This window comes from Lutjanus erythropterus, chromosome 13 (genome assembly GCF_056507025.1).
Source record: "Lutjanus erythropterus isolate fLutEry1 chromosome 13, fLutEry1.hap2, whole genome shotgun sequence".
In the NCBI taxonomy this organism is placed as follows: Eukaryota; Metazoa; Chordata; class Actinopteri; order Lutjaniformes; family Lutjanidae; genus Lutjanus; species Lutjanus erythropterus.
In genome coordinates this window covers 19,868,783-19,896,203 of record NC_139329.1, presented here as the reverse complement: position 1 = coordinate 19,896,203, position 27,421 = coordinate 19,868,783, and the positions used below count along the sequence as shown (strand labels likewise).

Below are 27,421 nucleotides of genomic sequence, written 5' to 3'. Positions count from 1 at the left end.
AAAGTGAATGTAGTGTATGAATGGTGTGAGTAAATGTTATCAAACACTAAACACACAAAAATACTTCATAAAACATAGTTTAATAACAAAGATATCCATGTTTCCACATTAAATATGACAACAGCTGCATTTATTCAGAATACAAGTAACATGTTTGTCCTCCTAACATCAGCTTTAATCTGCCTCTGTCTCTGCTGAGTGTCTTCTACAGGTCAGTCGGCCAGCTGTTGTAGACGGACGGGCACATGTACTGTTTCAGCAGCAGGTTCACCCTCTCCGTGTCTCCTCCCACCCCACTGTGGACAAAAACACAGCAACATTTAAACACTGCTACAGCCGGAAGAGTAACTATCATCATAACTAGGCACGGTGGTACACCTGGACCATTTTCTGTATTTTCTTTTCATTTTAAATAAAGAAATGACCTAAAGACCTGCAGCCAGCAATTTTTATAACTAAAACATGTATAACAGTTGTTGTACTGTGTAACGCTGCTGTTAAAATGTGTTTAAGTGTGTGAAGTCTCACACCTCCTCTTGACGCCCTGCATACGGCGCAGGAAGGCGCAGATGGAGCTGTGTTTGGCTTTGGATCGCAGGAACTCTGCATATCTGTTGGAGAACTCGATGTCTCCCAGCTGCCTCCTGCGGTCCAGACCTGTAGACAGCAGCTGCCTGAAACACAGACACATCAATAATCACATTAATGTGGATCAGCATACACACATCTACATCAGGTTTTTGATGCCTGTCAAGCTTTCTTGCACTGCAGTTTACAGCGATGACAGTAGCAGATAACACTGAAATTGTGAGTAATTTTTAGAATACAAGGTCTTTGATTCCACAGAGACGTAAACAAAAGCAGCCTCTTAATTCTGGCTGATGACCATGGATGTAGCCGACTAAAATGATGACTCTCGTTTGCAGTTTATGTTAGAGCAGTTACTGACAAAGTTTAGGCCATTCCTCACCCATGTGTTTTACATTTTTGAAAGACTTCAAAAACAGAAGCTACCCTCTAAACTCAGGAAACACAGAGTATTGTTTGTCTTATAGCCCTATGAATACCACCTCAACATGAAGAGACATACAAAGCTTGACAGGCCTGCGGTGCTAATCTATAACTGGACAGTTCAGTGGAGGGTCAATTCATGACTTAATGTTTTCACAGTATACAATATATTCACATTATCAATATGTTCAATAAGCTGAAATTCACTATAAATCTCCAGAAAGCCGAGAGGAGCTGCAGATTCAGATCATAATTCTCTGTAGGTTCATCACTACAGATGACCCCTTTCACATTGTGATTTTACACATTGTTACCATATAAATATATATCAATTACAGACACTTTAAGGGGTCAGTAACATTTGTGCATATCAGGGCTATAAGCTCCACAGGGAAGTAAGGATTCATTTTCTACATCACAAAGTGTTGTAGTTTTGTTTGTTTTTCTCTTCTTTTGGTGTAAACTCACCGGAGTCTGGCCTCGAGCAGAGTGTCATCGTCCGACAGAGACCATGGTGCGTTCACTGGTCTGATCTGAGTCAGGAAACCCTCCACTTCATCTTCATCCCTGAGGTCACATAACAGTATTTAAATATTTAAACCAACAGAAAGGACAATATCAGAAGAGGATGAAATCTGTCCTAATTTCATGTACTGTCAGTGGTTAATACAAATCAAAGGGTTTTTTTTAATCAAAAAGATCATGTGGAAGTTTGTTATCATATGTAGTGGAATCTGGGTGAGATTTCTTTGGTAGATATTGAATTGGTTTGTAGTTTATCAGGGAAGGATGAGATTTTTTGACTTTTCAGTCTTTGTTCAAGTCATAATACCTGACAGGAAGCGCTGTGGCGAGATGGAGGAGGGCCAACAGCAGGAAGACCTGAGTCACACCGATGGATGGCATCATGAGGATGAGTAGATGATTTTCTGAGGAGACAAGGGGATTTATTTTTTTCAAGCAGACAAAAACATCCAGTAGTGTCCTTTCAGTCTTGGTCTGTTTGATCTTTACTCTGCTGCTTGTTTCCAATGAAAGGAAATCTTAACAGTGCAGCACAAGATGATATACAAGACAACAGTGAGCTTCCAACTTAGTGGCAACATGCTGTGTTTCTTTCTTTGCTGTTTCAACATGTTGCTGTTTACAAAAATATACAACATTCACAAACATGTTCACATGTAAGTCAGAAAACAGCATAGATATACTAATAATATGAACATATTATGACAAATTTGTGACCTAAACCTCATGTTTAATGTTTTCCAAAAGGTGGTCAAAAGAAGCACATCTCTGTGAAAGAGACTCACCTGGAGAGATCCTGTTCAGAGACCAGATCAGACCGGATCAGACCTGCAGACTGGCTGTCAGGGGCTGGGCTGCCTCCTTTTGTAGCCCCTCAGTTATCGACCCTCTGACAGACTTTACTCTGATTTTATTGTTCTGATTATTTACCGTGTCAACATTTTCAGGGAATCAGATTTTCCAGAAGCAGTGTCAGTTTGTTCATCCCCTGAAATCTTAATGAAATTATTGGATCTGACTTCCTTAATGAGCTCTAATCACCTGAGAGAGCTGCCTGCTGTTTGCTCACATGAAATCATCCTCTCATCAATACAGACTATTGATTCACAAACACACATTCATATCTTTTTATTACTATGATTTTTGTGCCTGTTTGCTCTGTTACCACAGTTCTCAGTGGAGAAATTGACCTCAGACCATTATTATGTCCCCCATTCTTGAGAACTGTGACAAAACTTTAAAGATTATTAACACCAACATTCTAATTTCATTGTTTTGGATGAAAATTTATTCTTTAAGAATTTATATATATGAAATGTCATTTATGAAATGCTCTGGTTGGCCTAAATGTTTCTAAACTTCTCTGTCCCAGAAAATACCTTTGAATTCACTATTTAAAACTGCATTAAAACCCTTCATAGTCTATATTATTATATAAACAATAGCTGTTGATACCATAGGTATAAAACTGTGCTATTGGCTATCATCTTTGTTTTAAAAATCATTTTTTTAACATATCTTCTTTCTTCATGATTCCTTCCACCTTGACAAGATTCCCAGTTCAGGACACACTGAAGCATCCCCACAGCATAACACTCCCACCACCGTGTTTCACTGTGGGGACGGTGTTCTTTGGGTTATACGCCTCTCCCTTCTTTCTCCAGTCATACAACGTCTCTATGGCCAAAGAGCGCTAGTTTTGTCTCATCTGACCAAAGGACACACTTCCAATATGCATAATCTTTCTCCAGGTTGTCCTTAGCATACTTCAGTCTGGCTCGAAGGTGTCTCTTCTGCAGACGTGATTGTCTTCACAGTTATTCACTAGTGTCTTGGCAGTTGTTCTGGGGTCTTTAGACACATCTCTCACTAAATCTCTTCCAGGCTTGTTCTGTACTGTGTGGCTCTCTTTGAATTTCTTGATGATACTTCTCACTCCAGCTCTTGACACTTGGAAATGCTGTGATAACTTTGTATATCCAATATCAGCAATTCTTTTTCTCAAGTCTAAACTGATTTCTTTTGTTTTTGGCATGATACTTTTTCAAATGACGTTTTTATACTGTGTGTAAATTGGAAGATCAGTTTTGATTTGAGCTTACTTTAGCTTTGATCATTACAAAGTTAAAGCACATCATTGCACAACAGTGGTTTGTGCTATGGCTCAATAAAAAGGTCCGTTCTTACAGGGGCTAATAATATTGACCCTAGTCATTTTTGTTTTTTCTGAAATAATTATGTTATTGTGCAAATAGAATTAATTTATGCTTCGTAAAGAAAACTACTATGTTTAGAAATGCTACGTTGAAAATTCCTTGCTCTGTTAAAAAAGCACTTGGGAAAATTTTGAAAAAAACTTTAAATTTCATAGGGGGCTAATAATTTTGTCCTCAACTGTAAATTATCTGATGAACTCAAGCAATTTTCAGTGCTGGCCAGTAGATGGGGCTCTTATTTCAGTTTTAGGGCAACCAAAGATTATCAAATTCAGGCAGATTTCTTTAACTAATTCAATGAATTCTTAATTTTTATATTACTTTTCACAAATGTAAATTAATAAAAATAAAAAATACAGTGGTTAATATGACTTAGGCTACTACTGCCCAACCCACTATTACAGTTACCCCCACTACATGGCAACTGAAACACTCTGACTTCTTGAATTAAATTTAAATATTATAATCTTGTGAAAACATGTTGTGTTTTTAAGTCGTGCACATATGTGTTTCTCATATCAAAGCATGAAATGTCTATTCCAAATAGCTGTGTTGTGAAAGAAAATGCAAAAATTATTACAACTGCCCCAGTCTTCCCTATTTGCTTCTTTCATTCAGTGTCACCTAAAAAATAAAGCCCGGTTGTTTAAGTTGCGCATGACAAGCCCTTACGTTGCCTTTAAGTAGCTCCGGAATACTGTATAATAATGTAATGATCTGAGGTTGTAGCGCCGTAAAATACAGCAAAACAGACCAAAATCTATTTTCAGTGTTTATTATGTATCTATATGTATATTTTTCGATGTTTACGGTGTGACTGCTTGTTTTTTTTTTTGTTTTTTTTAAGTATTTTGTTATTTTTTCTGACTAGAGGAACATTAATGAACGAGCTTACGAGGTGTACAGGAAGGCAGCACACGCTAACCCCTGAAAAATCGTGTGTTTAAAAAGGAACCCCAGGAGCGCGAAAGACCTCGCGAGAGTGACCAATCTAACCAAAACTATGATCTTTTCTGAATGCTAACAAGGTGATTTTCGTCCCTAAATCGATTTACAACTTAAGAACATCGTTATCATACAATTTACTAATTTATTTGTAAAAAAAGAAAGGAACAATGAGAAAACTAGTACAAATCTCGCGAGAGTTACGTAAATATAGGAATCCCTTCTTTATACGACCAAAACTCATTCATCACGGACTGTTCCCTTATCACGCAAACAGTTGGCTTTGCGCGCTAACCAGTGACATGTGCAGTGACTTAACAAGTCGGTCGTAACGCCACCCGTGCAGCTCTTGCTTATCATATAGCTGTAATATCAGCTTATGAACATTCCTGACTCGAACTACACTTTCCATCCTGGTGTACGGGAAACTAACGTGTCGTGTTATGGGAGATACACGGAGGTCAGACGAGCAGTGGGCTGTCAACAGTAATGTCCGTGTTAAACGAGCCTGCTGCCGCTTTGACAGCTGTCTTTTAATATTATAGCACTGGTAAGGATTATATTGTTTGCACTGGGAGTAGCAGGAGGTAATATTGTTGTTATATGGGGTGGCGGCTTTGCAGTGTGATTGTAAAAACATGGCCGATCAGGTAGAGCAGCTAAGGAGATTGCTGCAATGCAGTTAACCTGCTAAGTGGCTTTTCTTGCTAACCTTGCTTTGCTAACACTGTTTAGCTAACTGACAGCTGCTGTCGTATTGATAAAGTGTAGTTTAACAGGTGACTTTGAACCGAATCGATAAGTTATTTAGACATGAGCTTGAAGCGGTAAAGACTTGTTTAGCTGAGGGAAGCTAGCTTATTAGCTAGTGAGCATGTAAACAGAGGAAGGGGCTCTCCACATTGTCATTAACATATGGCCATGTAGTTAAGAGGCCCACTTTTCAGTATACACTTGTTAGAGACATCAGGGTTTGATTGCTACAGGTGAAAAGTTTCTGATACATTTATTATTGTTATTGATATTATGACCACAGATAGCACTTAAAACTAAATAATGCCTGGGAAACTGAAGGCCAAAATTGTGGCAGGGCGCCACTTGCCTGTGATGGACAGAGCCAGTGACCTCACTGATGCTTTTGTAGAGGTGAGTAAAGCTTGAAGAGCAAAACAAGACTTGTTTTTTTTAATGAAATAATAGTCATTTGTAATTAGGGTTGGACAATATACTGATGTTGTGATGACTAGATGACTAGATATTGTCCTTGAGGTAGGATATCGTTGTATTGTGATATGGCATAAGTATTGCCTTTTGTTTTAAAGGCTTCATTACAGTAAAATGATGTAATGTTCATTAATTTACCAGACTGACGAGCTGCTCTATTATTTTGTTTTCCCCTCTTAGTTACTATATCCACATTACTGATGATTATTTATCAGAAATCTCATTGTGGTTTTATTTTCTGAAGGTATCAATCAACATCCCTACAGTATTGTTACAATATCCATATTGAGGTAGTTGGTAAAAAATATTGCAATATTTGATGTTGTTAATCTCAGCCCTTCTGTTTGGTAGTTTTGTAACAGCAAAGCTTGATATTTTATACGATCATCGTGTTTCCTGGGGCCATGTCTTGGCAAGATTATGGTGGTACGATACTTATCATGATACAGGAGGTGGACATGATTAAATATATCAGAATATATTGTGAAACTGTAAGCAAGGTGATATAATCCTGTTTTTTAAATCTAGTTTCGGGGAAAGCCATCGTAGTACAAATAGCATCCCACCATATGCATAGAATCTTAAGTTTAAAAAGTATACTTTTTTATGAAATCAGAAAAGTAAAAATAGATAGCAACACTGATATCTAGCAGTCAGGGTTTTAAAACACAACACAAAATGAAACACTGTATCACAATATCACAATACAGTGAGAATCAGCATAGTAACATAAAACATAACACTGTGATGCTCAAATGTATATGGTAGGTAATTAAAAATAAAGTGTGTGTGTGTGTATTGACATAGCTTAAAAATATCAAGATATTATTCAGAAACCATATTGCCCAGCTGCTTCTGTAACAATGTAACTTATATTTTATTTCAGTAGTTCATCATCGTTACTCAAAATACTAAATGATGCATTTTAAATGAGTGTTTTGTGCCTTTTATTTCCCAGGTTAAGTTTGGAAACACAACTTTTAAAACTGATGTCTGTCCCAAATCACTGAATCCACAGTGGAACTCAGAGTGGTTCAAATTTGAGGTAAAGTGCCTGTTAACTTCTCTTTAAATATGGCAGTGTTGATATTATTTTGATGATCATACAATGTGGATGAATTACATTGAATTTCAGCGTTCTTAACCTCTCTCTCATTTTTATCTCTACTCCCTTCTGTCCTCTTTGCATCTCCTTGTCTTGCTGTCTAGGTTGATGATGAGGACTTGCAGGATGAACCATTGCAGGTCACTGTGTTGGACCACGACACTTACAGTGCTAATGATGCCATAGGGAAAGTTTACATTGACATTGACCCGTTGCTGTGCAGTGAGGCTGCCTCTGTCATCTCTGGCTGGTTTCCCATCTATGATACCATCCACGGTATCAGAGGGGAGATCAATGTCCTCGTCAAAGTGGAGCTTTTTAATGATTTGAACCGCTTCCGACAGTCCTCCTGTGGGGTCAAGTTCTTCTGCAGTACGTCTGACTTGACTTTTGCTTCACAATTGTTTGTTTACAGTTTTAAAATACAAAACACACAGCATTCATATGCATAAAATGCAGTTTGACAGTGAAGCTGGTGTCTGAAGTGATGCGCAGTAAAGAGCATGAGAGATGTTTTATTTGGAGATGTTATGATTAATTGATTAAATGATTAGTTCTTCAGAAGAAAATTACTTGGCATGTCTCAGCCATCTTCAAGCAAAAATGTCGAACATTTGCTGTTTCCAGCTTCGTAAATTTCAGGATTGGCTGCTTTTCTTATGATGGACTGATACATACTGATAGTAAATGAAGAGTCTTTTGATTGTTAACTGTTGGTTGGACAAAAGAAGCAATTTCAAGATGTCACTTTAGGCTTTGGGATTTTTTTTTTACATTTCACAGGCTAAATTCACAGCTTATTGATTAATCATGAAAATAATCAGCAGATCAATCGATAATACCCTTATTTAGTCTACACCAACAGAAATTGTGTTATTTCCAAGGATCACAAAATTACAAGCTGTTAGTGCGAACAGTGTGTCTGTGAGAATGTGTGCTAAAAATAGAATAAAAGCTGAAGAGAAGTTAAAAGGAACCTTTTCTATTTAATCTAAAATCCTTACGCTTTATGTATCTGTTTGATAGCCACATCCATTCCACGGTGCTACCGGGCAGTGATGGTGCACGGATTTGTGGAGGAACTTGTAGTGAATGAAGATCCAGAGTACCAGTGGATTGACCGCATTAGAACTCCTCGAGCCTCCAATGAGGCCCGTCAGAGGCTCATCTCCCTTATGTCTGGTAAGGAAATTTACAGTTAAATTTTGTGTGTGTGTGTGTGTTTGTGTGTGTGTGTGTGTGTGTGTGTGGAGGTAAGGGAATTTGGGTCCTCCCCATCTCTCCCGTAACTATATACATACAGTAATATGAAGTGACAGATAAGAACAATATTTTGATCATGGTGGGCTAAAATGGAACAATAACACATAAAGTAGGTAAATAAAAAAAACCTAAATATTATATAATAATATATAGAAGTTACCAATTGTAGCTTTAACACAGTTAATGTTTGTTTTACCCCTCTTTAGGAGAGCTGCAGAGGAAAATAGGACTTAAGGTACTGGAGATGGGCGGAAATGCAGTAGTGGGCTACTTGCAGTGTTTTGACCTGGAGGGAGAGTCTGGCCTGGTGGTCCGGGCCATAGGTACTGCCTGCACTCTGGACAAACTGAGCTCTGGCAGCGCCCCCAACACCACCACACACATGCACCCTAACACAGCCCCTGCTTCCAATGCGTGCAATTCCCCTTCCAAGGATGGAAAGGAGTGAGTATGAACCAACAATGCAAGCATGGACCCTGCCTCTTTTTATGTGCAAGTTTCACTGCAAATCTAGTTTGTGAGAATGGGCAAAGATGATCAGTGTGTGTGTGTGCATGTGAGGGAGAGTGTGTGGACAAAATGTACTCTGTCTGTTTATAGTCTAGCAGTTAGTCCTGTGTGTGTCTCAGTATCTTTGATTCCCCTTTGTAGTTGGTGTGTCTATTGTGTCACGTGTATTTGCATCATGAAACTAACAGCACACAACATATCCTGAGACACACACATGTACAGTACACACACAGCCATCCTCAACCCCCCTCCTCCCTTGTCTGCTCTTTTAGACCGCTCTTGCATGGCTTTCTGCTCTGCCTCTGCATGTTCTAGTGCTACGTCTTTTAGTGAGTATCTATCTAGCACACACGTGTTCTGCCTCCTCAGCCTCTAACAGTGTGCTCCTTCACATTGTTCTGTTGTCCTCACCCCCACTATTTAGTATTTAGCTTGTGATTTCATCCAGTTAGTGTAAGCATAATCACAGTTGAGTGCATGTCTGGCTCTTGTTTGCATTTATAGTACAGGTGATCTGTGTGTCAGTGTGTGTGAGATGTGTGTATCAGGGATGCAAACTCTGTTCAGTGATTACTTTGATTCTAGCCCTGCTCATGTGATTATGGTGATAATGGAGTGGATGTGAGGCTCAGAGAAAGTGTTCAGGAAGTTATGCACCAAATATATCATTTTCTGTGCATTATGTCCATGTTTTTCTTCTTTTTTTAAATTGTTTATTCAGTGAACCAAAGTTCTCCTCAGTTGGATCTAACTTAGTAAAGGCTAAAAGGAAAAAGACTAAATCAACAGTTAAATGTTAAAAAAAAGTCACACAAGCCCCTCACAATTTCCAAGGCTCATCAGTAAGGATTGCCCACATGGCCAAAGCAAGTAAAATGCCATGTCAGGCTAGTAAATCTAGTAGTTCACTTGCCGACTAGGCAAGGGTAAGAAAGAATTAAACTATTAAACCATTTTGATAGTCAATCAATGAGTAAAGTAGTTTTTGGCAGAAACACCATTTTCAGCTTCTCAAATATGAAGATTTCCTGCTTTGTTCTGTTTATTCTGATATTAAACTGAACTTCTTTGTGTTTTGGACTGACAAAACAAGACATTCAGAGACATCACCTTGAACTTTTAGAAAAACAGATTGACTTATTTCATTATTTTCTGACATTTTTCAGATGTTGCAGCGAAACATGGTAACTTTAGTCTTTGTTGTTTTGTGAGAACAGCTAATAAATGCAAAAATTTTATACAGAGGCAAGTAAAAAAAAAACAAAAAAAAAAACGCATTAGCATTGAGCCCTAATTTCCCAGAGCTAAATGATGTCTGATTGCCTGTTTTGTCCCAAAACCAAGTAATACGAAACAAAGAAAAGATTCTAATATTTGAGAAGCTGAAACCAAAGTTCTTGCCTCTTTATTTTCTGTCACTGACTATTGCTTCAGCTGTAATGGGGACTTGCCAGGTTAGCTTGTCCCTGTCCCTGTTTGAGCCCTTGTCACCTTTTTCTGTTGTGCTTACATCCCTGTTGTCTGTGTATGTTTGTGTGAGAGACTGAGATCTTTAGCTGAGAGCTCTGCATGAGTTTCCTGCTGAGGCAAAGACAGGGAGTAAAAACTTCTTTTCCTTTTTGTCTCCTTTTTTCACTCTATTGCAATGTTGTGGTGTTGGTTCTTGTGTGCGTCTCTTTCTTCCCCTCTGGTTCTCTGGCTACATTCGGATTGGGACGTTTCTCACTTCTTGTGTCCAAATCGGCCCCCCCGTCTTCTTCCTCTCTCTACGTGCTGATTCGCCCAGGTCTCCCCTTGCCCACGGATGTCGCTCCACCCACAACAGCCCAGTGCATTCGGCCTGCAGCTCCCAGAGACTGTCCCAGAACTTCTCTGTCTCTGTTCCCACACTCATCTTCACTGGTATGCAGAGGCAGGGAAGGAATTAGATACAGGAGAAAGAGAAGAAGTTTGAAACACAAAGAGTATAAAGTATAAACCTCAGTTTTAAAAATGTTGGGATGCTGAGTAAAACATAAATTAAAAACATAATGCAATGATTTGCAAATACTTTTTGGTCTATACTCAATTGAAAACAGAACAAAGCCAAGCTATTTAATGTTTAAATTGATCAACTTTATTGTTTTTGGTAAATATACACTCATTCTTAATTTGATGCCAGCAAAATATTCCAAAAGGTTGTGACTAGGGCATGTTTACCAGTGAGATACCTCATCTTTTTTTTTTAACAACACACGGTAAGCAACTGGGAACTGAGGACACTAATTGGTGAAGTTTTGAAAGTGAAATTCTTTTGCATTCTTGCTTGATATACAACTTCACTTATACCGTATCACACAGTATACACATATATTAGTTTGAGAATTAAATATTTTATCTTTGCACAATACAATTCAAAAAGAATTTGCAACTCATTACATTCTGTTTTTATTCAAGCTTTACTCAGCGCTCCAACATCTTTGGAATTGGGATTGTAGATGGTGATGTTTATATGAAAGGAAAAAAGTGAATATATTTTTGCTGGAGTCTGGTAGATTGACAGCCACATAGTAGCAATAAAGCCATGACATAGACATAGGCATGACTCTGTAGGAAGGCCAAATACCATATGTCGAGAGTAGCCTCAAATCAAATCAGAAAACAACTGTCAAGTTTTTTTTCCAATGACAGCGGGTGGGTAGCCAGATTCTGCATTTTTATTGGCTGTTTGCAACAAAGAAGTGTTTACAGTGTGGTTTTAGCTCTGAGGAAGGGCCTGTGATCTCTCTACAGTCACCTGACCTTTGCTTCACTCTACTGGGACACATGCTTCAGCTCGTCATCCTCTGTTGAGTCTGACCTTCTTGTGTTTTGCCACGTTGCTTTCTTTAGTTTAATGTGAGTGCATTGCTTTGTGTTTGTCTAATTTTTGCTTTCCTCGCTTGCTTTTTTTGTTCTCCAGCCATCCGTAGCACCTCAAACACACCTCACCCAAAGCAAACAAAATCACACATTAAAATACAACCTTCCCACTTAACGATAACACTAACCCACTCCCATATGAGCACACACACACACGCTCAGAGAGGGTGAGGCGGCGACTGACGTGGGTGTGTGTATGTGTCATGTTCTCCTGGCAGGCCGGTATTTGCTGAGGACCTGCTCTCGTCCTCCGGCCCACCAACCCCTTTCAGAGCCCTCCCCACCTCCTCCTCCTCTCCTCCCCCCTTCTCTCCCTCCAAGCCATGCAGCCGCCAGTCCTCATCATCAGACACAGACCTCAGTTTGACGCCCAAGACGGGTAAGAACACGTGGCCCCATCCTTCTCTCCCCATTCATATCCCTCCCTTCTCCTCCACTTCATTGTGGTGCTACTCCAGTGGTGGTTTTTGAAATTTTGTTTATTTAATGAATTATTTTACATTTAATCATTTTTAAGTTTAACATTATTTTATTGTAAATATTTGTTTAGCCGGGTCCCATCCTCTCCTTTGTCCTCAGTGGCCTGGTGTGTCTTTTTTCACACTATTAAAAAAAATTCTCTTCAGACTTTGGTGTATATGAAAATTGTATAATAGTGTGAAGACACACCAGATCTCTGTATTAGTTTTGTTCATCTGTTGTTGTGGTCTTTAATGGAAGCACTGTGTCTCATGAGGGGCTGTTGTTGATCTAAGGTCACTTCTTCATTTAGCAGCCATTAATGGTTAATCATTGTGGAAAAGGTAAGTGTAGTCAAACTCTGCCCCAAGGACAACTTGAACACATTTTAACGCAGTTCAGCTGTAAACGCCTTCTTTTAGCCTGAAAAACTTTCTTACCAGAGCCACTTCCCTGACCCGTCAGGAGGGGACCAGCAGCCCCCCTCCAAACCAGCATCCCTCCTGCTTGTTCCCACTCATCTGCTTTTCTTTTTCATATTACGTCTTTACTCTCATCCATTTTTCATATTCTATTCCTCCTTTTGCTCCTGTATTCTCCCCCTCATTTGTGTTAACTTGCCCAACGTTATTCTTTGTGTACCTCTTTTCTGCTCAGATACTGTAGGTCTGGCATTATTTTGCCCACTGATGGTTGTTTTCACTAGGTGGGAAACGGTCAGCCAATCAGAACTCAGGGCTCAACCCTATGGATTAGTATCAGTGAGTAAAATGCTATGTCAGTTTTACCAAGTGGTAAAAAAAATATTAAACTATTGTGATTATCAATTAATCATTAAAGTAATTTTTCATGCAAAAATAGTAGAAAAGGAACATTTAAAGACATCACCTTGGACTTTGAAAAACTGGGATGGACATTTTTTATTGCAGCCCTGAATTAAACATGACAATTAACTTTAGTATTTTTTGTTATTTGATAACTATCAATTAAATAAGCAAATTTTTATTTGTACTTGGGCAAGTTAAAATTGACTTTGGGCAAGTAGATACCTGACCCACTTGCCCGACCAGGCAAGTGAAAAAAACAGTAACGTTGAACTCTGGAACTGTTATAGCTTGCTAGCTCTGTCCATGAAAAATGGAGACAAGCGTGGATGAGACTGAAGCAGTTGTACAGGGTGTTGTAAATTAGCTTAGCATTAGCATCCAGTCAGCTGCTCTTATCTTTGGATGAAATGATTACCAGTTTCACGATAGACCACAATAAATTTCCCAATGGTTAGTATTACTCTTTAAAATTTGAATTAACTTGAAAACCATGTTTGATAATTGCACTTTGTAAAATACACTTTAAATAGAGAGGCGAACAGTGACTGTCTTGAATTGTAAAACTATCTTTTAAATTGACAGACATTGTGTGTGTAGTATCTATTCTTAGCAGCCTCTGAAACGGTTTCCATTCCGACTGAAAATCGATTTGTCATTCGCTACTCATTAGGGATGATTGATGAGTGAATTAAGTAAAAGACAACACCCATCAACAAGAAAATCTCTAACATGAACACAATGTCATGCTGAATAAATCAATGGAAACAGTTCTGTCTGTTTACCAGGTATTCTTTCTCTACGCTGGTGTCCAGTTTCTCCCCGTCACATTCTCTCGCCGCCCCCCCTCCTCAGTTGTTGTGCTTCTGAATGCTCACCTCATTTCTCTGCCTGTCCATTCTCAATATATCTGTTTTTCTCTGTGCACCCTCCATCTCTTTTTCTGCTGGACAGAGGGTCCCCAGCCAGTGAGACGTGGGCCTGGGATCTTCCTCTGCCCCAGCTCCCCCACCCTCTCCACAGACACTCTGTCCCTTCCTGGTTCTGGCTCAGTGAGCTGTGGTCATGGCTCTGTCGCCAGAGCCATCACCCCGCCCCTTCCCTCCTCCATCTGCTCAGACTCTGCCTTGCTGAGAAAAAGTGTGTCCTTCACCGAGGACCTGCTGCTGGCAGCCTCCGGTATAGTAGGACCGCTGTGTGTCAACGAGTAACTGAACATTACGGCAGTGTAGGAATGGCGCCTCTCTTATATATTGGGTCAACAGAAGAACTGTTCATGCCCAGATCAACTTGGCTGGTGTTATTAGAGACATTAACTCAACATGCATGCTGTGACTGCCAAGAGCTTGACTGATAGTCCTGAGTCCTGCACAGGATTCTCCTACCTCAGCATGTGGATTGATGTGTTTGTCAGGCGTGCCCAAACCTTTCTCTAGGTTCTGTATGTAGGCCTGAATAAAAAAAATTAAGAGTAGGCTAGTCTTAGGTTGAGGGTGAAGTGGGTTTATTGACTGTTCTCAGTCTAAGGTGTTGTGTGCAACTCCAGAAGTCAATTTCACTTGATTTGTCACAATAACATTAATATGCAATGTAATAATTATCTAATTATCTGAAATCCATTGACCTGTGTTTTGAAAGTGACAAAACTAAGGCCAGACTCTCCTCTGTGATCAGGAATGGGCAGCGGGGGCAGCGCCGGGAAGGAGGCAGGGCCTCTGAAGACCCTACTCAGACAACAGACACAGACGGCTCTCGAGCAGAGGGTATGATGACACTTGAGGCTCACACTTGCTCACACACGTACAGGCTGGCTATGCATGCAGACATCTGAGACTAAAGTGCTCTGCAAAACAGAATTTTTCCTACACATACATAATGTCTTGTATCGGGCTTGATTGACTAGCAACATCACTGTAGTGAAACAGAAGAAAAAAAAACAAACAGGTATTTTTGACAGTTTATGTTCTGACCATAGACAGTAGAATAAGTGGACAGAGTCACCATGTTGTCACCTATTGGTTTCTGGACTACTATTATGAAACCTGGAGTTTGGTGTTATGGGGGGGTTGCCATCTTGTTTTTTTGCAACCAGAGCAGGCACAGTACCAGTGAACAGTGTGGAACTGGTGGATAACGCACTATGACTTGGGCAGTGCTTGGTTTTGGCCAGACCCTTCAGCAGGAAATAATGGTTGCCTTCCTGGTTGCGATCATTTTTGTATTACAACTAAAAGGTACACTGATATATGTTTCTGAAAACATTTTAAGCAAGAAATACTCAACATATTAGGAAAATCTTAAGCACTGCCTAGTTTTACAGTTTGATCTGAGTTTCAGGAGGCCCTGTTTGAGGCCAGAAACACAATGGCGATTTTTCTATTACAGATTAACAGTACACTAAATCATGTTTCTGAAAACCTTTTAGGTGAGAAATATGCAATGCATCAACAAAATTTGTGTTTGATCAATATTGTCTAGTTTGACAGTTTGAACTGAGTTTCATGAGCCCTGTGCTTTACACCGGATGGACTCACTGAGAATGACTTGTCAATCACTTGTTAGCCTCACTCTAAAGCATAACTTGCTTCGTCATTCATTTTCCTATAAGTGGGATCATAATTTACAAGATTAACATCATGCAGTATTGAAGAAGACTTGAAACTCATGATTGTGATCATACACTCAATAGGAAACTGTTCACTGAGGTCATAAATCAAGTTAGAAGCAAGGTCATTTTCTCATAAGACTACTTTGTCAGACTTCTTTTTGCAACCAGTGGAGTTGCCCCCTGCTGGCCATTAGAAAGAATGCAGATTTAAGGCACTTCCACATCAGCTTCATATTTCAGACCTGGAGTTTCTGTCCACTTCTTCTACTCTCCATAGTTCTGACACGCAGTTTGTGTTGTGTATCAGCCTTAGATGTCTGCACATAGGGTCAGACATTTACCATGTGCACACTTTTCACACAGCTGTATTTTTTTGTGAGAGATCACTAATTTACACTGGTGAGGTGTGAAGTGTTTAATGGGGTTAAGAGGGTCTGTGTAAGAGCAAGTAATGTTCCCTTTCTCTGTCCTCACTGCTTGTGCTACTCAGGGAGCGTCCTCCTCTGGGTTATTGTTAAACGCAAGGGTATGTCCCATCAGTGTGACACTCTCTCTCTCCACCTTCCCCTTAACACCCTGACCAACTGATGGCCACCACCAAGTCTGAATCAACTCCTAACCCACCCCTCTTTCTGCTGTTTGTAGATCTCAGAGGGGCAGGCTGGGTTGAGCAACATGGCAGTGGGTTCTTGGTCGAACCCTGTTTGTGTGTTTGCTTGTCACCTGCCGCACTCTAAAAGATTCACAGACATGTTAGATGAAGGGATGGAGGCTAGGAGTTGTTCCCTTCAGGTTTGAAGGGGTGTGTGACTGTGCGTGCGTGTGTGCCTTCTGGATATTCAAACACCTCCCTCCTTTCTGACTTCTTCCTTGAGTCCAATTTGGTTTCCCCTGTGTCAATAATGGGAATGAGCACGCTCATCTCATCACCTCATTCTTGCCCTCTTGCTCCGATGGGAGGAGCTATCAGTCAAATTAGTAGCTGTCTTCCTTCCTGGAGTACTGGACAAGAAAGAAAGTAATGGTTCTTCTCATCACACATACCTGCATGATGGAAATCACAATGTAACCCTCAGGTTTTCTGTAAAGGTGGTCAGCACTTTAACCTAGAATCAGTAACTTGCAGCACATGTATTTCCAGCTCCTCTTGTGAGTGACTGCATGGATTTGCATTTCATTGTTTGACTCAGAGCAGAGGATCAGCTGTTGTGTTAGTGGACAGAGCATGTAAAACAGAGTCCTGAATCTTAGCCAGGGCCTTGTGAGTGTGTGTTTGTTCTTCACTTTCAGCACCAAACCTAATTGATGCATTTATATAGATTTGAAAGGATTGAATTAATCACTAAATCAGTGATACAAATTATCGAGGCTCAATCACTTCCAGATCTATTTGAAATGCTCTTGAGTTTGTGTCTATGAATGTAGGCTGGAATGGATCGAGTGGGGACTTCTTGAGGGTAGAAACCTTGCATGGGGGGACCCATCACACTCAGTCCTTGCTGCATGTTGATACTTTTTCTAACACTCGTATCTATAAGTCTATAAGTCTATAAACATCATTTAAAGATACAGTACATAGTGTTTGACTGTTATGAAAATTTTGGGTATTATGAAAATTCTTCATTTTTGTATTACAACATAAAGTGCCTATATTTAAGTTTTATATATTTTAAAGAAATGTCTGAAATTTTTTTCTGATTTTATTCCATGTAGCCAAAACAGAACACAAGACTCTCAAAACGGTCTACAAACCTTGATTCCAAAATAAGTTTGGAAGTTGTGTACAATGTAAATAAAAACAGAATGCAATGATTTTCAAATCATTTTTCAGTTGAAAAAAAAATACAAAAACAAGATATTAATGTTTAAACTGTTAAACTTAATTGATTTTTATAAATATATCTGCATTTTGAATTTAATGCCTCCAACACATTTCAAAAAAAGCTAGGACAGGGACAACAAAAGACTAGAAAACTTGAAGAATGCTCAAAAAAACTGTTTGGAACATTACACAGGTAAACAGGTTAATTGAAAACATCTAGTGTGTTAGTGCCCATGGCATGGCCAGCTGTCACATCTGTGAAGGCCCCATTAAGGCTGAAAGGCATGTACAAGTTTTGGAGCAATATATGCTGGCATCCAGACAACATGTTTTTCAGGGATGTCCCTGCTTATTTCAGAAAGACAATGCCAAGACACATTCTGCATGTGTTACAACAGTGTGGCTTTGTAGTAAAAGTCCTTGGGTACTAGAATGGCTTGCCTGCAGTCCAGATCTGTCTCCCACTGAAAATGTGTGGACCTTTATGAAGTGCAAAGTACGACAATGGAGATCTTGGGCTGTTGAGCAACTGAAGTCGTATATCAAGCAAGAATGGGAAAGAATGTGACTTCAAACCGTAAGGAGTTGCAGGCATCTCATTCAAGATGAGCATGTACTAAAAAAAAAAAAAACATTCTGTCATTTTGAGCATTAAATATCTTGACTTTGTACTGTATCATTGCATTCTGTTTTTATTTACATTTCACACAGCGTCAGTTTTTGGAGTCAGGGTTTGTACAACATTTGAACTCAGACACACTGATATTATAGAGCTTAAATTGTGAGAAATACCATACAGTGTAATGAAATGTTCCAATCATGGAGCTGTCACTTAATATGATTAGCAGAAATACATTGGGAAAATTCCAGTGTGTGTTCCACGACTGTAAGTGACAGGGATGTTTTCTCTCTGCAGGAGTTCCCCTTCTTCACATTGACGGCATTTCCTCCTGGTTTTCTGGTTCATGTCGGTGGAGTGGTCAGTGCTCGCTCGGTCAAACTACTGGACCGTATACACAACCCCGGTGAGTTCAGCGCACACAAAAGCACTGTCCTAATGTAGTTTGTCCATTTTCCTGTAAAATTATATGAATGAGCTCCTCCATTGACCTACAGTATCTTGTCAGTGTCTGGTCTTGTTGCAATTGGCTGTTAGTTAATGCTGCCCATTATCCTCTTATATTAAACTGTGTATGGTCCAAGTTCCAATCTGTTTGATTGTTTAGAGATAGACGACTCCTAAAGGAGGTGAAAGCTGTTCCTGGTCACACTTACAGTTTGCAGCTCGGTAGCTTTTTGAATGGAAATAAAGTTAGGATAGGCTAACATCACTTGTGTCAGAATATGAATAGGGGCAACTTTCACCTTGTGGTTTGACTGACAGGCTTTGTGTAATGTATAATCTGTCCCGGTTATGTGATGGCTGTGGGTGTGTGTGCGTGTGTGGTTGTGTGTATGCTCTGGTCACTGTGTTGTTGTATGCTGTGGTGCTGCCCCCTGGAGGTGAGGTGCAATAGTGGTGCATGGCTCCAGTTTGTTGCCTGCTGCTTCTGTTGTGTGGTGGTGTTGGCTGCAGATGGCACTGTGATAAGGTCCTGTGGTGACTCATACAGTATAGAGGGTATGCACAAATGTCACAGTATGTGGACGAGACTGCGGTTATACCCACCTAGTAGGGTATGTGTGTCCACAGTTAATGCAATGGCGATGGACTATGATATTGTAATGCACCTCATTTCTGTTACGTTTTACTTGTTCAGCCTCTGAAGCTTGAAACAAAGTTAGCCAATGAGCTATACTGAGGAAGCTAAGCTAAGAAAACAATACTGCAAATATTAGTGGGATGATTCAATGAAATACACAGTGGTCTGGAGAAAAGAAGCACTACTGCCACCAATCTAACGGAGCGTCTTGGGTTTGCCTCACTGGGCAGCCATTGAGAATGGACAATGGTCACATCCATCAGCCCAAAAAAAAGACTCAGCAAAAAGACTACTGAGTGACAGTGTTACCAGGGATTTCCACCAGATGCAGCTTTGTGACGTTGCGTGTGCACCACGGTTTTGTTCCGTCATATGCACGACAGTTCCCACCAGCAGTGTTTCAGAAGAATTTCAGCAGCGGAGCATTTTGCCTGTCTGACTGTGTTTACTTGCTCTGATTTTGTTGATTAAGTCCTCTTTCCTTTACCATGGATAAGCAGGATACGTAGTTAAATAGTTTCTTTTCTGTCTGTCCTTATGATTGTGAGTCTGCATAGGGTCTCTTATTTTGAAAATGAACTGGATCATCCTTGCCTTTTCCATGCCTGACTTCCTGCCCGTTCAACCTGCTCTGTGCTACTTGACGCGGCATCCGTCACAAATAGACTTGGTGCGTATTTTACAAAGGGCTCCTACGAACATGCCACATTAGAGCCAATGAATGCTCGTAACTTCAGAAGACCATGCAAATTATTCACCTGTGCGTATTTGACTGCACATGCATGAGTCCTGCAAATTAGCATCAAAGAGAAAAAAGCAGAACTTAATGAGTTTGACGTCCGGCTTTCAGAGATCCATTAAGGAAAATTATTTTAACAGCAGTGGAATTAAAAGACCTGTTAAAGCAAAGAAATGGGTAAAGCAAGTGCTGTTAATGCTGTCTAACTGGAGGGTCGAACTGTCACTGAAAAAAAGAGGACATATCTCGATATAAAAATGACCTAAGTGAAAAAAAATAACTCGCCACAGTGAGGGGCGATCGCTGACTGCAGTGTGAGGAGAGATTTAAGGGGAAGTTTTCATCACGGAGAAAGAGGACAGAATAAGTGAGGATGTTCGCTTGGACTGAGACTTCATAAACCTGCTTATGCAGACATACACAATACACCTGACAGCAGGTAATAATAGATCATTGAATGAAGGATGAGAGGCTTTATATGTAAATGTATAATTATGTTATAATTTGAAATGTAGTCAAACAGAATAATGTTATTTATTTATATGTATTATAAACTCAGAATGTCTTCAAACTAATGAAATATACAGTCATTAGTGAAAAACTTCAGTTTGGATAACAGCACACTGACTGCACATGACTCTGCGACAGGTCTGGACCACTTGTAAATTGTGTTCATACCTGAAAGAAAATTAAAAATACGAGAAAGTTGGTGAATGCCACAAGTTCTCTTAAATCACTCGTACACACCACTTAAGAACAAATCTGTTTGTACGAGTGGCTCTGGCATGAGACGCCATTGTCTAGTCAAACTGCCTTTAATAAAAGCAGATAATAGTTTGTTTAACTCTGAGTTTTGCAGTTCCTCTTATTAAAGCTTCAGGATGCTTTGCTGCACAGTCTGACTGAGGGGACATGCTCTGGTGGTACAGTGACATACCCTCTATACAGTAAATGCTCTGCAGCCTTCAGATTTCAAATTTGCTTCTTGTCTTAATGAAATCCTTATGTTTTCGTGTATTTTATAGACTTTTTAATGGGTTTATATTGATGACAGTTTGTTCATATAGGTGGCATCTGCCTGTTGAAGGCGTTGGTCTGTCTGAGTCCCCTTGGCAGCCTAAATAATTTTGCCCTTTGCTCAGTTTACGGGTCTTTACCACTCTGAATCAAGGGGGTCTGAAAATTTAGGGAGAGGGAAGTGCTGATGAATGTTGGCTGGGTTAGGATAAGCAGGGTTCTTTGCAGAGGTGGACTGGGGAGCCAAAACGAGCTACCCTAAAAGGATTTTTACTAAGAATCTCCAAAAAGCTCTAGGCATACAATGATTAAACTTCTAGTATTCCTGTCAAAATGAGGGTAAACAACATAGTTTTCTACATTATTCCCTGGTCCAAATTTCAGGTTTAACTTGGATGCCATTCTGAAAAGAGCCCTGTCCACTGTTCCTATGCCTTTACTATTATCAGTGACAGAGCAACATTAAAGGTACCCTGTGGAGTTTTTGACCAAACATAGCACTATGAAGCAATATTATACTGTTTCTTTGTATTGTGTACATGAACACACATGCCAGCTTGCAGGTGATGCGATACAGACACTGCTGATTGTTACACTGCTGATCGACAATTGGTGGCAATAACAAGCAATGATTTAAAACACTAAAACATTGGCTTTACAGATGTTTTAGGATACACACACTGTTTTTTTTTTTGAGAAACTGAAAGTGAATAATGTTTGTATTGTTTACAAGAAAACTCAGCAGGGCACCTTTAAGCTTAGAAAGTATATAAGAGTTAAGGATCATCCACACCACGAATGACAAGTACAACAGTAACTATATACATATACATATATATACATACATATATATATATATATATATATATATATATATATATATATATATATATATATATATATATATATATATATATATATATATATGTATATATGTATATGTATATTGTTCTAACTCAAGTGGATGGTGGAATCCACACAACTTTAATGACAACAGTGGTGAGCAATATTGTTGTGATTCATTTCACAGTGACTTGATGAACAATAGAAACACAAAGTCAAATCAAAATCCATATTGTATTTTGGTATACTATCGGGAAATCAGCACCAGTATGATAGTGGCTGGTAGATTTAAGACACAAAACAATGATTCAGTACTGAGTGGCTGGTGAATTTTAACATTTATCTGTCAGTGGGCGGTAGATGTTCACATTTTAAAAAGTTTGTTTTCCCCCATGCAACTTGTGCCTATATAACATACTATTGTGGTACAAATTACACATTAAAAAAAGGTAATTTTCCCTGAAATATACTGCCCATGGTCTTTGATTCTGATGGGGCATTTGGTCTTTACTGATGTCCTCTGTGAAGATTGCCAGAATGCCAGAATACCATCAAATTGACATCGACTTAGGTCTGGGCATTGTTGATATAATTATGATGCCAGTTCGATAGCAGTATCCTTAAAGTGATACAGATATCAATCAAGTACTTCATTTGATATCCATTGTTTGAATGGAAGCATTCCTTAAATTATTTTTCTGCATTTTATGAATTTATTTTTATTGGATGCCACAGGCATTTAGTGTAGCCATAGTTGAAAATGTTTTGGTGGCATCTCGCCACGCTGAACTGGCAAAATATGTTGCCCTCAACTTATTGGTTTTGGCTGCTGCGGTAGTGGGTCAAATCCAGGTTGTTGTTTTTTTTCCTAGATCTGGTTTTATGGGTGGGGATGCTCACATCACTATTGTTCTTGGTATTTTTATAGTTACCGTTCCTGGTGTGGATGGCCATTTAGACTGTGACTGCATGCTCCTTTTTGTATTGTATAGTTTCATTTCTCCTCAAGTCTTTTGAAGATTTCGGCTAGGCCTGTAGCTTTTACTCATCTCTCTTCTCCTCTTTTCCTCGCCAGTCTTCTTCTTTCGAGATTGTTTTAGTAGGCCTGAATATAGTTTGTCTATGCGTAGTGACTGTGATGTGCTGTCTGTCTTTGCATAGTGACTGTGGAGTGCTGCTGTTGTGCTGTGCTTGTTTGTTAGACTATCTCTTCTTTTCTTTTTCTCTCTTTTCTGTACTAACGGTGTGTTCTGGCCCAGCCTTGGGTAACACGCGCTCATACAAACTGCTAGACTGGAATAGTGTCACTGCAGGTATTTCCCCCCTTTTACTGCTCTCACCCACAGGAGTGATGGCAGCTCAGTGAAGTTAAACCTCTGAAATTTAACCAACATAGACCTCATAAACCTCCACAAACAAACCCAACATTAGCTGGATAGTGTATTACTGAAATGTGATGAATTCAGTGAGCTGCCATTCTCCGCTCTCTAATCTGTGTGAGTGTGTGCTGAGCTGAGTTGAGCATGCGCTGTGTCCCCACCCCCACCCCATCCAGCCTGGCCCAGCTCCCTCCCACCCACCCACCCACCCAGCTCATCCTGCTGCACAGAAGAGCTGCAACTCTTCCCTAACGTTGTCCCAGCGCTGTTCTAATGCTTCCTGAATCAGCATTGTGGTCAAACCTGTCTAGACCAGAGGAGGTTTAGGAGGTTTACTCTGTGACAAAGAGCCACTGACCGGGCATGTGCATCCTTAACTCACTGGGCCGTATTCATACTGAGAGAGAGAGAGAGAGAGAGAAAGTGAGAGAGAGAGAGAAGGAGGGATGGATGAATGCATGAAAGGCAGGTTGATTGGATGGGTGGCAGTAGAGGAAAATTAAAATATGGATTTGGAATGTATGATGGGGATGGAAGGAAAGATGTGAGCTCAAGTATGTTATCACTAAGTATTTTCTAACTTAAAAACTAGATGGACTCTGGTGAATGAATATGGCCCTTCTCTGCCCATGAGCGTGCACATGGTCATGAGTGTGCACGTTGGTGAGCCTGTGCCTGTGTGACATGCTGCTTCTGGTTTAAAGGAACCCACCTCGTGGGCCTGATGCCTGACCATCGGCCATTACTCTTCATCTTCTCCTCAGTTGATCTTTTCCCCTTATTCATTCCTCCTCTCTCCCTGTCTCTCCTAGCAGCTGAGTTTCTTTCTCTTTCTGGGGCATCGTCAGCATGTGGCCCTCCCAGGGAGTCATGGGGTGCGGCTCAATACTCTAATGTCGCTTCCTTCATGTGTTGAGTGATCCAGAACTACCAAATGAGTGAGATTAAACTCACAACTTGAAACAATTAGGTGTAACAATACTAGTTAAATGGAGGTGATATTGGAGTAAAGCCTCATGAGACTATTGAAACACACCCATGGTTTAGCCTAAGTATGATGAAGGCTCACTCCTTTTGAATTTAAAATCTTTGTCACAAGGGCAGGAAACACATCAGCCACACTATCTTTTATGTAAACCAGGAATCTTTTATTTCTAGTCATGCCACCACAGCCAAAACATACCTTATGGCTGGTGGCGTAGTGTATTTCTTGCCTGTCTTTTCTTTTAGGCCACATTCAGACAGAATCAGGCTGTGCAAAAATTTGAGGGGGTGTTTATTTGTGCTGAGAACATAACTGATCTGAAATAATCTGAAATAATCAAAAAAATAGTGTCTGTCGACTATCGTGCTGCTGCTGCTCTCTCCCTATTCAGTCTGTAGCTTGACTGCCCACAGCTACACGCTCTCTCTCAAACACACAGACACATACCAAAGGAAGTTTCTTGGAAGCGTTATTCTGTAGCATTAACTTCAGCCAAACCCAGACGTTGAAGCTAGGTACATGAAATAAACCAAGCAAGGAAACAACTGTAGTGTCAACTTAAACTCTGCCTGGGTAGTACCCATTTTTAGAGTTATCACGTTGACTGTCAAGAGCATCTAATCGGTGGCTTGTGATTGGCCACAGCGTCATGTTGCGTTACTCAAAAAGTTGTTTCAAGTTTCTCCGTCGCACACCGCTGGATTGTTTTTCAGCAGCCCACATCAACACAGCCCAAACGGACTATCCTCCTTCAGGATGTGAGAGGAGACTGCTGTTTTTGCCACAGCACCTGAATCTGTCTGAACGCGGCCTTAGTACAGCTGACTGACAGGGAACATAATAGAAAAGGGAAACGCTAAGTTTTTAGATAATATGCACTAAAGAAATGCCAGCAGTAAGAACACACAGGACTAACCTAACCACTGAATTTGCCTTCATCATCACCCTTAAATTCATTTTCATCCTCATTGTCACTTTGTTTCACACACTGATACTTGGTTTTGGCTTGCTTTGACACCATCTAACTCATGAGTCATCAGAGAATACAAACTGTACTGTTTGCTGTCTGTTTTGTTTTCTTCAAAGCAGTCAGATCAGCTAACCAGATATGATGTAGTCTTGTCAGGTTTCTCAGTGTGTACTTGTCAGGGCAGTCTTTTTTTTTTTTATCAGTGTTGACAGCCATTAGTTAGGTTATGACTTCAGTATGAGGTTTTGATGAGACAGTCAGAATTTTTTGTGAAAGCTGTTTGATACAGGGTTTTGTGTTTTGCAGATGAGCCAGAGACTCGTGATGCCTGGTGGGAGGAGATTCGCCAGGAGATCAAATCTCATGCCAAAGCTCTTGGTTGCCATGCTGTTGTGGGGTACAGCGAGAGCACTAGCATTTGGTATGTAATGTACGACTACATACCAGGATTTTTCCTGGATCTCTGGAAGCACTAATTTGTCCAGTGTAGTGATACAGTTCTGCATTTTCAAGTTGCTGGTCTCATGACATAGAAACTATTGAAAAAAGTGCAATTATTTTTTATTCAAGTATTAATGCAAAATGAATCATTTACGCATTAGCAGTCAAAATAGGTGTGCTACATTAGACCAACTTAGTATAGTACAATATGAGTGCCATGCGTAATGTTTGTGTACTGAGTATAAGTGCACCAAAGCAGTTGCTGATAAAAGGCACAGTAGTTTGTCATAAAAAGTGCCTTTAGGCCTACATTTTTGGTTTATTTGATTTGATTTGATTTTCAACCAAGGTGGTGGCCAAAATACAGTGATGGCCTGGCTTTTAAATAGACAGGGAAAACCATATGTACATGGAAAAATACACTCCTTTTATCAATTTTTGTTTGCTTTACCTATCACAAAATCAATATGTTATAAACCAGTTTGATATTAAGTCTTAAACACACAAGGTTTCAGGCCCTGTTCTCATCCTCTGCTCTTTTGATCTGTTCATCTCTCCTCAACACAGTGAGGAGGTGTGTATCCTGTCAGCATCAGGCACAGCTGCCATCCTGAATCCTCGGTATATGCGTGAAGGCTGCTTAGACATCGGAATCACCGACCACAGGTTGTTACAGTTCAGAGACTGAGCAAACTGAGTGTAAATCTCTGTAATGTGTACAGCTTGTGTCAGTACAGCTTGGGTTGAGTTGTGGAGGCTGATAGCAGATGGTGTGTGTTGTTCACCAGATTTGAAGAGCCGTCTCCCCCGAGCTGTGGCTTCTGTCACATCCCGTATGATGAGCTCAACATGCCCTTTCCTGCCCAGCTCACCTACTGCTACCACTGCAGAAGACAAAAGGTCTCGCATATATTTTCTTGTTTGCCTCAATTAAAGACTTCTTTATGAAGTTTGGTGAAAAATAAGTATGAATTAATCACGATAATCATTATGTTTTCTCAAGGTTCCTGATGTGCTATTCACAACAATTGACCTGCCACCAGAAGCGGCTGTGACAGGGACAGGCTGCCTCATACAGGCCAGGTAAAACAACTCACAGTTAAAATTGCTCCAAAATTATAGAAAAGATCAAAGAAATGCTGCACTAAATGATACGTGTCAGTTGCAACAGAAATTTTCCAAATACAATAAAATGATTTGTTAAATAATGGAGGAAAGATTTAGTGCATTGAAATGTAGCACATAGAAAAAATTAAAAATGTGTGTTATCTGAAAATATATTCCCAGTGGCAGCATTTAGGCTGAACCACATGTCCCAAAATAGAGCCTCACATCAAAGACATTGATCAAAGTGAGTTAATACCCGTGTTTATTGTCTTCCAGATTGTGTCGGCTAAAAAAGAAGGCCCAGGGGGAGGTGAATGCAACAGCCATCTCAAACCTGCTGCCTTTCATGGAATACGAGCTGCACACTCAGCTGATGAACAAACTGAAGCTGCGCAGCATGAACGCTCTGTTTGGCTTACGCATACAGATCAGTGTTGGAGAGAACATGCTCCTGGGTCTGGCTGTAGGTTGACATTTTATGTTTACAGCTTAATCAGCCTTATGTGTGTTTACTGCAACATAAAATGTGGGTATGTGTGTGTGCAGTCTGCCACAGGAGTGTACTTGACAGCCCTGCCGGCACCAGGGGGCATCCAGATTGCAGGGAAGACTCCTGGTGACCTGAATAATGAGCACCACATCCTGACCATCCAGAAAAGGATCAATGACACCATAGCCAAGAACAAAGAGCTCTATCAAATAAACCCTCCGGTGAGACACATGACACATGCATGGGCAGTAAGAGTTACTGTCAAACAGGTTTCTACAGTGTTTCAGTTCAACATTACAGCCCATGACTAGGGATGTCATGATACCAGAAATTT

At 40.1% G+C, this 27,421-nt stretch overlaps 2 protein-coding genes across 2 annotated transcripts in view; one reads left to right on the top strand and one right to left on the bottom strand.

Moving 5' to 3' along the window:
* Window positions 1–69: 69 nt before the first annotated feature.
* Window positions 70–2,387, bottom strand: LOC146316472 (uncharacterized). The gene is made up of 5 exons (XM_084733302.1): window positions 2,322–2,387; window positions 1,844–1,940; window positions 1,480–1,578; window positions 531–674; window positions 70–296 (listed from the first exon to the last, which is right to left on the bottom strand). Exons 2-5 carry the CDS (start codon window positions 1,918–1,920, stop codon window positions 206–208), a joined length of 411 nt encoding a protein of 136 aa, XP_084589428.1. The 5' UTR covers window positions 1,921–1,940; window positions 2,322–2,387; the 3' UTR covers window positions 70–205.
* A 2,555-nt stretch (window positions 2,388–4,942) lies between these two features.
* The window catches only part of c2cd5 (C2 calcium dependent domain containing 5), a 33,554-nt gene continuing 11,075 nt past the window's right edge, over window positions 4,943–27,421 (top strand). Inside the window, exons 1-16 of the mRNA XM_084733731.1 lie at window positions 4,943–5,247; window positions 5,734–5,843; window positions 6,880–6,966; window positions 7,131–7,398; window positions 8,053–8,208; window positions 8,496–8,733; window positions 11,919–12,079; window positions 13,938–14,162; window positions 14,658–14,746; window positions 18,330–18,438; window positions 25,356–25,470; window positions 26,058–26,156; window positions 26,279–26,390; window positions 26,494–26,573; window positions 26,874–27,060; window positions 27,144–27,308. Coding sequence (XP_084589857.1) covers window positions 5,754–5,843; window positions 6,880–6,966; window positions 7,131–7,398; window positions 8,053–8,208; window positions 8,496–8,733; window positions 11,919–12,079; window positions 13,938–14,162; window positions 14,658–14,746; window positions 18,330–18,438; window positions 25,356–25,470; window positions 26,058–26,156; window positions 26,279–26,390; window positions 26,494–26,573; window positions 26,874–27,060; window positions 27,144–27,308 — 2,181 coding nt within the window. The 5' untranslated portion in view covers window positions 4,943–5,247; window positions 5,734–5,753. The remainder of the gene's footprint in view (window positions 5,248–5,733; window positions 5,844–6,879; window positions 6,967–7,130; window positions 7,399–8,052; window positions 8,209–8,495; window positions 8,734–11,918; window positions 12,080–13,937; window positions 14,163–14,657; window positions 14,747–18,329; window positions 18,439–25,355; window positions 25,471–26,057; window positions 26,157–26,278; window positions 26,391–26,493; window positions 26,574–26,873; window positions 27,061–27,143; window positions 27,309–27,421) is intronic.

Excerpts from the sequence above, each read along its gene's own strand:
- LOC146316472 (XM_084733302.1), bottom strand. The coding sequence starts at position 1,920 with ATGATGCCATCCATCGGTGTGACTCAGGTCTTCCTGCTGTTGGCCCTC. Across the intron at positions 1,579-1,843 it reads GCCACAGCGCTTCCTGTCAG|GGATGAAGATGAAGTGGAGG; the intron begins GTATTATGACTT and ends ATGTGACCTCAG. Across the intron at positions 675-1,479 it reads CTGCTCGAGGCCAGACTCCG|GCAGCTGCTGTCTACAGGTC; the intron begins GTGAGTTTACAC and ends TCTGTGTTTCAG.